Source organism: Eptesicus fuscus, chromosome 12, assembly GCF_027574615.1.
Source record: "Eptesicus fuscus isolate TK198812 chromosome 12, DD_ASM_mEF_20220401, whole genome shotgun sequence".
NCBI classification, from domain to species: domain Eukaryota; kingdom Metazoa; phylum Chordata; class Mammalia; order Chiroptera; family Vespertilionidae; genus Eptesicus; species Eptesicus fuscus.
The window spans coordinates 46,801,140-46,812,543 of NC_072484.1; the positions used below are offsets into that span (position 1 = coordinate 46,801,140).

Here is an 11,404-nt window from a genome sequence, read left to right on the forward strand (position 1 = left end):
TGTATTTTTAAATGTATATTGCATTTATTATTTATCTCAATTATGAGGATATTTTTTGGTGTCCTTCTTAACTTTGTGCCCAAAGCAAGTACCTCATTCACTTCATCCTAGTCCTGGCCTTGTAAAAAAGAAATGTGTTTATTATTAGAGAACCATTTAAAAACCAACCAGTCAATATGTATCAGACCGAAATAGGATATGTGTCTTGGGAGATAATAAAATTAGAGTCATGATCTTGGGCTTTAGAAGCTTTTAATGAAGTTGTAGTCATAACCCATTAGTATGCAAATGCGCAATATGGAAGAGCTTATGGTAGGTGCAAAGTAGAGATAAATTGCCTTCAGTTCTGACAACAGCAGGGTCTGAAATGTATAATAGGAGTTAGAGAGGGTATTACTGTGTAGATGGAGCTTGATCTGGAACTTTAAGAATTTATAAGCATCAAGCAGAGGAGACCAGGAGGACACTGCCTTTCAGGGAGTTACCAGGAGACGTTAGTAAAGGTCAAGAATTTGTAGGGGTTGGACAGAGGGTCGAGATGAATATAGCAATAATGTAAATTGATTAGAAAGTTCCTGTGGTTAATTAGTACAAGAGAATGCATATGATTTGATTGTGAAGAGTTTGTAAGAATACCAATTCCAAGGTACATCTTTAAAAAATAAATGAAGGGGCCACATTTCATAGAAAGTTTCTGGACAGTATTATTTTGGTAAAGAGTTATAAGGATAGAAATATATTCCTGAATATTGAAATCTAAAATGAAGTACTAAGGGCCTACTAACAACATGATGGACCATTTTCACTTCCATCACATAATAAAAATAATTTATTCTATCAAAAATAACAGATGCAGAGCTAACAATTATTGAGCTTATGCCATGTGGCAGGCACTGATACTAAGGACACAAAATGCTTGATACAAAGGGAAAGAGCTATTAAAGAGCTCAGAAGAAAAGTTCTCAACTATTCACCATTATGAATCATACATTTGCATTTATTTTAGACACTTAATCATATTAAGAGACTTTGTTTTATATCAAATGATTATTTTCAGCATCTATTGAGTTGTTCATGTTTTTCTACTTCTTCCTGCTCATGTGAAAAATCACATTTTTTTATATTTAAATGCTAAACATCCACCTTTCAGTTCCAAATATAAACATGGTTGGAATGCATCGTTCTTTTTTATTTTGGTTGGTTTGCTTAGTTGACATTTTTATTTAGGAATTTTATATCTATAGTTCTTAGTATCTTTACCAGGTTTTAGTGCAATACTTAAGCTGAATCCATAAAAATGACTCAAGAAGTTTTTCCTCTTTTTCTTTTTTCTGCAAAGGTTTACTTAAGATTGAGATCTATCTTCCTTGAATATTGGGAAGAATGCACAAGCAAATCTTCCTGAATCTGGAGGTGTATTGTGGTTCATTTCTTTTGCGTGTGTGTGTCATATTACATATTTTGGAAAGATTTAGTTACAAATTTGATTTCTTTACAATAGCTAGGTGTATTTTTTCCCAAGTTTATATATTGGAAAAGACTTGGAAGACATATAGAGATTGAGGCACGGAATATGATGCATCAAGAGAAAGAGCATACAGGCATGCATTGGGAGTCTGAGGAACACCCCATGCATAAGCAACCCTTGGATCCAGTGTTCATGTGTATCATGCTGTGTTCACAGCCTGAATTTTCCTATCTGGGTAAGGGATCTTGGCTTGGGAGAGCTCACCAAACAAACTCTCGGCATCTCTCTATATAATTGAGTCAATCTTGTCAAGTTGGTTAGGCCATTGCAGATCAGAAGTAAAGAGACTGGGGCCAGGACGCACGGAGGCAATGGCGGCAACTCCTCCTCCTGCTGCTGCCAAGCCCCCTCCCCCTCCCCCGTCCCTCCTCCCCCACCCCCGGACCGACGGTTCCAGCCTGCACCTCCGTGTCCGTGCCCATGCCCCCTCCCCCGGGCCCCACCAAGGGCCTCACCGTGTCCGCGCTCTTTTCTCGGATCTTCGGGAAGATGCGGATCCTCATGGTTGGCTTGGATGCAGCTGGAAAGACCACAATCCTGTACAAACTGAAGTTGGAGGAGATTGTCACCACCATAGGCTTCAATGTGGAAACAGTGGAATACAAGAACATCTGTTTCACAGTCTGGGACGTGGGAGACCAGGACAAGATTCGGCCTCTGTGGGGGTACTACTTTCAGAACACGCAGGGTCTCATCTTCGTGGTGGACAGGAATGACCGGGAGCGGGTCCAGGGGTCGGCTGATGAACTTCAGAAGATGCTGCAGGAGGAGGAGCTGTGGGATGCGGTGCTGCTGGTCTTTGCCAACAAGCAGGATATGCCCAATGCCATGCCCGTGAGCGAGCTGACCGACAAGCTGGGCCTGCAGCACTTGCGCAGTCACACGTGGTACATCCAGGCCACTTGTGCCATCCAAGGTACAGGCCTATACGATGGGCTGGACTGGCTGTCCCATGAGCTGTCAAAGTGCTAACCAATCAGGGGTCGGCCCCTGCTGCCAGGAAGCCCCCGTGTGCATCCTCGGAATGACCAGACTCCCGGACTCCTCAGGCAGTGAGTGCCCTGCCCTCCTGCTCCTCCTCCCACAGACACAGGTCTCTGCTCCTGCCCCTCCTGCCTGCATGTTCTCTGTTGTTGGAGCCTGGAGCCTTGCTCTCTGGGCACAGGGGCAAGAGAAATGAAGGCAACAGGTCCCCTGCCTGCTGGGACCTGTGGAAGGAGCCTCCTATCTTCCAGAGGAGGAGCAGGGACCTGGGTTTACTTTTGTTTGTTCTATTTTGGGCATATCCTTGGGGCCAGGTGGGGAGGGGAAGGGGGGGCTCCGGGTGGTACTAAGATATGGCACTGGGTACTGAGTAATAAATTTGCTGTGGTTTGTGAAGAAGAAGAAGAAGAAGAAGAAGAGGAGGAGGAGGAGGAGGAGGAGGAGGAGGAGGAGGAGGAGGAGGAGAAGAAGAAGAAGAAGAAGAAGAAGAAGAAGAAGAAGAAGAAGAAGAAGAAGAAGAAGAAGAAGAAAAGAGACAAATGTTGTGGGTGTCAGAGTTTTGGACTTTTATGGCACTTTGTAAATTCCATTGCCTATGTTGGAAAACAGTCAAAAGCTAGACATCAGGCATCCCCAGAGATATTGTTTCAAAGCCAGATGTAAATCAAATCTATCTCCACAATAACGTAATCAGATTTTTAAAACATTTCTTCTTATGTTAGGTTTGACACATTTCAGATTTAGAGTTATCCACATCTAAATTTTCAGTTATTGGCATAAAGTTTTAGGTAATATTCTCTTTTTATCTTTTCAATATCAATATGATTTGTTGTGACCCTTTCATTTTATGCCTCATATTGATATTATGTGTTTCCTTTTCATTTTAGTCTTATTAGGTATTAAAATCTCTCTATATAAAACCCTAATATGCAAATAGACCGAACAGTGGAACAACCAAACAACCAAACAACCGGTTGCTATGACATGCGCTGACCAGGAGGAGGCATGTGTGGATCATGGCGGGCATTGGCAGAGGCAGCAGAGCATGGAACATGGCAGGCATCAGCCGTGGCAGGAAGGTGGAGCAGGTGAGCAGAGGCGCCAGACCAAGGCGGGGCGCTGGTCGCTGTCATCAGGGCGAGCCTCTGGTGGTTGCTGCAAATTCTTTGCTCCCATGAGCCGTGCATGGTCCCACCAGGTGCTCGCACCTGCTTCCAACGCCTGCCCCGCTCACACCCATTGCCAGCGCCGGAGCCACTGCTCACACCCGCTACCAGCACCCGGTGCAGGTCCCGATTGCTTGGGTGCAATCAGTGGCTGCAGGCCTCAATTGCCCCTCAGGGCTTCTCCACCTCCCCCTGCTCCTAAGGGGCGATCGGGGCCAGCAGCCGCCTCTCACACCCATTGCCGGCAGATAGGGGACTGGGGGCCGTGGCAGGAGGGGCCTGGCGGGGGCACAGAGGATGGGCCAAGACCCGCCCCTGTGCCCACTGTCATGGCCCACATTTCTTTTCAAGGTGCATGAATTTGTGCACTTGGCCCCTAGTGTATTAATATTTTTAAAGAACCAAATGTTTGATTTTTAATTTTTCCTATTGCCTTCACTTCTCTTTCACTTATTTCTGCACACATATACAAATGTGTGCATGTGTGTGCTTATGTGTGTGTGTGTAAATTAGCTGAATTTGGTTCAGATATTCTGTATTTATTCTGAATTTTTTCAGTGTATTCTATCAGTTATTGGAAGAAGTCTTCCACAAGGAGTATAGAGTTTTCAGTTTGACTTGTTTTTTCATCTAACCTGACAAGTATAGTCTTTTTAATGGAATAATCAATCACTTTCCATTTAATCAAATTACAGATATTTTTGAATTTACAACCGCCATTTGTTTTCTATTTAATAGAATGGTATTATTTTATTTCTTTACTCTATCTTTTTAATTAACTGCAGACTTTTCTACATATTATCCAATTTCATAGAGTTAATTCGTTTTTAATATATTGTTTTACTATTTGTATTTGGTTTTCCTGAAGAACTAGAGAAATGATAATAAGCTAGTGTTTCATGTTCCAACTTGGGATTCTAAGTCTCAGGTGAAGTGTTACAAGTGTGATCATGTGCTAACCTCCCTCAATACAATGACAATTCACATATACAATTTTGTGTACATAGTTACAGGTGAAGCTGGGAGAGAGATAGCAGTTGTGAATTAGAATTATGCACCAGTCTTACTTGTGCGTGGCTCTTGGGCATTGAGTGGGACCAAAGTATGAACAGTTCCCAAATGTAGGAAAGACAAGATTTCCTGCACTGAAAACTAAGGTAGCCTCCAATGCTATTTGGTCTGATTAAATTTGCACTCTCTACCAGAATCACTACTTTAACACAAATACAACATGTGATAGCAGAGGACAGGACCTTAATTTTAATAAATTATGACTTTTTTATATACTTATTGATTTTAGAGAGGGAAAGAGAGAGAGGTAGAAAAATCAATGATGAGAGAGAATCATTGATTGGCTGCCTCCTGCACACTCCACACTGGGGATCGAGCCCACAATCCGGGCATGTGCACTGATGGGGAATCTAACCATGACCTTCTGGTTCACAGGTCAACACTCAACCACTGAACCAAGTTGGCTGGGCTCAATAAATTATTTTAAAAGGCTACATCTAAGACAAAGAGAAGAACTCTACAATGTCATGCTCTAAAGGAGATGGGCCACATACACAGACAATGTAAATAGGCAGGACTGCTCTTGTAGATATCTTCTCCAATGGAATCCCTCCAGTTGTTCATAATTGGGAAAAACAAAAACAAAAAGCTGCAATATCCTTTATTTTAAGTCGGCCATAAACATGAAGTAATATGTTTAGAAGTAATATGATTTTTAGAAACTAGAAGTAATATGATTTTTAGAAACTAGAAGTAATATGATTTTTGTATTAAGAAATTATGTGCAATCCCACTTCTAGGAATATACCCCAAGAAACTAGAAACACCAATCAGAAAGGATATATGCACCCCTATGTTCATAGCAGCACAATTTACAATAGCTAAGGTTTGGAAACAGCCTAAATGCCCATCAGCAGATGAGTGGGTTAGAAAACTATGGTACATCTACACAATGGAATACTACACTTCTATAAAAAAGAAGGAATTCTTACCATTTGCAGCATCATGGATGGAACTGGAGAGCATTATGCTAAGTGAAATAAGCCAGGCAATGAAAGAAAAATACCACATGATCTCACTCATTTATAGAAAATAAAGAACATTATAACCTGATAAACAAAAAGATAGATACAGAGGCAGTAAAGCATCAAACAGACTGTCAAATTACAGCAGGAAGGTTGGGGAGTTTTGGGGAGGGGGGGAAAGAGATCAACCAAAGGACTCGTATGCATGCATATAAGCACAACCAATGGACACAAGACACTGGGGGGGTGGGATGAGGGCATGCGACAAGGGATGAGGGGGCTGGGGGAAGGTCAATGGGGAAAAAAGGAGATATATGTACTACTATTTGTAATACTTTAAACAATAAAATAATTAAAAAAGAAAAGAAATTATGTGCAGATGAACAGGTACATTTAAATAAATGTGCCCTAATACATAATTAAAATAATTTGGGATAAGTCTATTTAACAGTTACCTTCAAAGCTATGAAGATGAAATAGCAAATATTCTGTATTTAAACCCTTTTATTCATTTGTTTTTGCCTTGCTGACATCACTTGAAATTTTCTTATGCTCCTTGTGATTTCTAATCAGAACATGTGAGAAAAAAAGTTCTGACATTCCCCGTCATATATCCTTTTTCGTATTGATATTATCATTGATTTAGTCTCATTAACTCTACTGAAATATTAAGGTCACATTTTTATTTATAAATGATATTTGAAAAGTCAGTGTAATTGGCAACATCGTGATGTGAATCTCAGAGGGGCCTCTGCACGTGGTAAGTCAGCATCAATGAGAGAAAAATCTCATATTCAGCAAACATCCATCTTCGATATTAGGTCATGTGTCTGTATTATCATCTCCCAATCGGTTGTCGGGCTGTCTCATCCTTCTAACATAGGATCCTAAATGGTAAAATATGATTCCCTATGACAGATTATTTTTACCCTTTCAATTTTTTCCCAGTACTTTCCCTATACTTCACTATTCAATTGAGAATAAGGAAGTAATTTTCTACTTAGCAGTCAGAACACTCATCTCAACTGTCAAGATGACACAAAATAATTTCATTTGACAATTGCTGGCACTATCTCAAAAATGTTTCAAGTCACAAAATACTTTTCCAGATCTCTGTTCTTCTCTGCTATCTTATTCTTCTTCCCTCTCTCTTTCGCAACACTCCAGATAAGCAGCACTTTATTTATTTTATTTATTTTTTTCATTAAATACAGGGTTTAGAGACTGGCAACTCATAAAATGGCCAACAGTAAGGTATGCTATAAATGGAAATTTTTTAGACTTTTTCTTAACATAATTGAAAACCTTGACCCTTAGATATTTTTAAACTTTAGATCTACTGTTCCAAATATGTTTGGTTAAAAAATATCTTCTAAATCAAATAATGACTCCAATATGTTAGGCACTATAGTATATGCCTACACTTTCAGAAAAACGAGGATAAGGTTTTGGACCCCACCCCCTTGTTCACCAGACCACTGAGCAACACTGGCAGGGCTATGTAGCTCCTCATGCAGAGGGGAAGGGACTTCCCAATCAATGGAGGATGGGATAAGGGCCTAACACCCACAAGCCCAGATCACCATCTGCTCACAGGCTGCCTCCTATCCAGTGGAGAGGGCAGAAAGCAGGGGGGCGCCAGCACTCCTTTAAGGCAGTCACAGCGGCCCATGAGCCTAGGGACCCCCCATCGTTCCCACCATGGGGAATATCACACTGGAGTGGCCTGCGAATCTGACAGCCCTGCCTGTGGGCTGTGAAATAAGGGAAAGAGCTGTGTTGAGCCCCTGAAAACCCTTTGCATTCTGGGAGCAATATCTAGCCCCATCAGGAGTCACTAAGGGCCAGCTTTCTGATTCATTCAGGAGGAACACCCTTCCTTGAGGACAGGTACCTTCTCGCTGCCTTCCAGAATCTGGAAGGTGGAGCGTTTGCATCCTCTTAAGACTCTCCTCCCCATTCCATGGCCCCACCAGCCTTTCCATTTGACCACTTCCAGCTGTGGCCCTGCCCCAAGCCCTTGTTTACCTGACCACTTCCTGCTGTCCCCCAGGCCCTTGTCCACTTCCAGCTGTTTATCTGGGCGGAGCCTACACACGCGGTCAGGTCAGCACTTCCGGTTTCCCACCTGGCCCCTCCTCCTTAATGACGTGAGCACTTCGGGCTGGTCACCGGGCCCCAAGCCCGTGTCCACCTGAGCACTTCCGGCTGTTCACCCGAGCCAGCCCACCCACTCGGCCACGTCACCACTTCCAGCGGTTCGCCTGGCTCCTCCCCCTTGACGACGTGAGCGCTTCCAGCTGGTCACCTGGGCCCCAAGCCCGTGTCCACCTGAGCACTTCAGGCTGTTTACCTGGGCCCAGCCCATACGCTCAGTCACTCAGCACTTCCGGCTGTCCAGCTGGCCCCTCCCACTTGATGACGTGCACTTCCGGCCGGTCACCGGGCCCCAAGCCCTTATCCTCCTGAGCACTTCCGGATGTCCATCTGGACCAGCCCATATCCTTGGTCACCTCAGCGCTGCCGGCTGTCCACCCGGCCCCTCCCCCTTCATGATGTGACCACTTTAAGCCGGTCGCCGGGCCCCAAGCCTTGTTCACGTGAGTATCTCCGGCTGTTCCCCAGGCCCTTGTTCGCCTGATCACTGAGCCACACTGGCTGGGCTACTTAGCTCCTAAGAAGAGGGGTGACTTCCCAATCGCTGGAAGTTGGGTTAAGGGCCTAACACCCACAGCCCCAGGTCACCTTCTGCTCACGGCTGCCTCCTCCCCCGTGGGGAGGACAGCAAGCAGCGGGCCGCCAGCACTCCTTTAAGACAGCTATGGGCCTCCGTGCGCCCAGGGAGCCCCCATCGTCCCCAACTTGGGGGCATCTCACCGTGCAGTGGCCTGTGACTCTGATAGCCCTGCCTGTGGGCTTTGAAATCCGGGCAAGAGCAGTGTTGAGCCCCTGAAAACACTTTCCAGTCTGGGAGCAATGTCCTGCCCCCTCCAGGGTCACTTACAGTTCGCTGGGCCCTGAGGGCCAGATTTTTGCTTAATTCACAGGGAGCACCTTTCCTTGAGGACAGGTGCCTTATGGCTGCCTTCCCGAGTCTGGACCACAGGAAGGTGGGGCGTTTGCGTCCATTGGGACCCTCCTCCGCATTCATGTGGCCCTACCAGCCTTTCCACTTGGCCACTTCCAGCTGTTGACCTGGCCACAAGCCCTTGTCCACCTGAACCCTTCCGGCTGTGCACGTGACCCAGCCCACCCACTGGGTCAGGTCACCACTTCTGGCGGTTTGCCTGGCTCCTCCCCCTTGATGATGTGAGCGCTCCCAGCTGGTCACGGGCCCCACCCCTTGTTCACTTGACTATTTCCGGCTGTTCCCCAGGCCCTTGTTCTCCTGATCACTGAGCCACACTGGCCAGGCTACTTAGCTCCTCATGCAGAGGTGTGGACTTCCTAATCGCTGGAAGTTGGGTTTAATACCTTAACACCCACAGCCCCAGGTCACCTTCTGCTCACAGGCTGCCTCCTACCCCGTGGGTAGGGCAGCAAGAAGGGGGCCACCAGCCTCCCTTTAATACAGCCATGCGGGTTTATGAGATTTGGTACTCCTCATCGTCCCAACATGGGGGCATCTCATACTGGAGTTGCCTGTGACTCTGACAGCCCTGCCTGTGGGCTTTGAAATCAGGGAAAGAGCAGTGTTGAGCCCCTGAAAAGCCTTTCCACTCTGGAAACAATGACCTGTCCCCTCCAGGGTCACTTACTGGTCGCTGAACCCTGATGGCCATCTTTCTCCCTCATTCACGGGGAACACCCTTCCTTGAGGACAGGGACGTCAGATGATTTGACTTTGGTTACAGTATTTGCAAGTTTTCTCCCACTCCACAGATTTAGCCTCAATGATCTCATTGGAAAGCCGAGGCTGTTAACCAGGCCACCTCTTTCTTTGTAGGTCCCGGCCTTCCACTTTTTCCTTCTCAGCTCCATGGGATTACTGAAAGTTCTCCTGGGCTTTTTAGCCGATGTTTCTTCTTGGCCTTTTATTCCACACAACGTAGGTCCTGGTAGATGGTTTGAGATAAAGCTGGATGCAGAATATGAAGCTTACTTTGTTGTGATCTCCTTTCTCCATGTTCTAGGCTTCTCAAGTCCAGCTGCCCTTAGTAACTCCCACAACATTCTTCCCTTTGTGTGAGACTGCTTTAAGTGTGACCTTGGGCCCTTATTGCATGTGGATTTTCAATTGTCTCTAATGGAAATTTAGTGGAGAATGATGGACTTGCCTGAATTCATCTGTCTTCTCCATAGATCTTGGACATTTCATCTGGCTAATCCAGTTGCTCTGTAATTAATTTAAAAAGCTGTTTTTTTCTTGTTTTATGTCACCAGTGCAGTTTGACTAAAAACTACCCACTGTGCCCTGGCCAGTTTTTCTCAGTGTTTAGAGCGTCTTTCCATAGACTGAAAGTTCCCGGGTTCGATTCTGGTCAAGGATATGTACCTCAGTTGCAGGCTCAATCCCTTTCCCCAATCAGGGCGCATGTGGGAGGCAACCAATGGATGTGTTGGTCTCACATCAATCTCTCTCTTTTTCTCCCTCCCTCCCTTTCCCTCCCTCTCTCTCTTTCACTCTCTCTGAAAGGCAATGGAAAATTATAGTGGTCATGGAGTCATATCTTCTATTCAATACTGTAAGTTATTCAATAATATTTCACCATCTAATTATTAAGTTTCTACTTGCATACTTCTAGGTTTGGAAATAACATCTTGCAAATTCTGTATTCTCAAATTTCTTTTGGTAATGAAAAGAAACAGATTTACTTTAGGAATGTAGAAAAGCACTATAAAAATATTTGCATATATCAATTGTAATATATTCCTTAAATAAAGAAAAATATGTTAAGTATTTCTTTGAAAATTTCAATATTTCTAAAAATTGATAATGAACGCATGCTGATGCTATCATACATACACACACAGATTTTTGATGCATTCTTTTTTTTATTAAGACGATTTTTAGAGCTCTTTTGGTTTCACAACAAAAATGATGGAAAAGTAAAGATATCTCACAGACCTCTCACCATCACTCAGGCATAGGCTTCCCCATTACCAACATCCCCCACCAGAGCAGCACATTTGTTACAACTGATGAGCCTAATTTGATACATCATGATTACAAAGACTGCTGTTTACACTGCACTTCACACTTGGTGTTACACATTCTGTGGGTTTGGACTAAGGTAAAATTAATGCATTCATTATTATGATATTATGCAGAGTATTTTCACTGCCCTAAAAATCCTCTTTGCTCTGCCTATTCATTCCTCCCTCCCTTTCAACTCCTGGCAACCAGTGATCTTTTTACTGTCTCCTTAGTTTTGGCTTTTCCAGAATGTCATATAGCTGGAATCATACCCGATGTAGCCTTTTCAAGTCGGCTTCTTTCACTTGGTAATATGCAGTTAAATTTCCTCCATTTCTTTTCTTGGAATTATAGATCATTTCTTTATCACTGAATAATACCATGCTGTTTTTTGAGGTGTATTTTAATTCTTTTGTAGTCAGAAATGCTATGTTGTATGAGTTGACTCCTTTTAGATGTATTTAGACTCAATTTATGGGTCAAATTATGATCCACCTTGATAAATATTTCAAATACTTTGTGAAACAATGTGCATTAATACTGATGTTGTTCA

General features: G+C 43.9%; 1 protein-coding gene across 1 annotated transcript; it reads left to right on the forward strand.

Moving 5' to 3' along the window:
- The first annotated feature begins 1,948 nt into the window (after positions 1–1,948).
- Positions 1,949–2,500, forward strand: LOC103304982 (ADP-ribosylation factor 5-like). The gene has a single exon (XM_008161730.3). It carries the CDS (start codon positions 1,949–1,951, stop codon positions 2,498–2,500), a length of 552 nt encoding a protein of 183 aa, XP_008159952.3.
- Positions 2,501–11,404: the final 8,904 nt, after the last annotated feature.

Bases quoted from the DNA above. Each gene is read 5' to 3' on its own strand.
- LOC103304982 (XM_008161730.3), top strand. From the start codon at position 1,949: ATGCCCCCTCCCCCGGGCCCCACCAAGGGCCTCACCGTGTCCGCGCTC.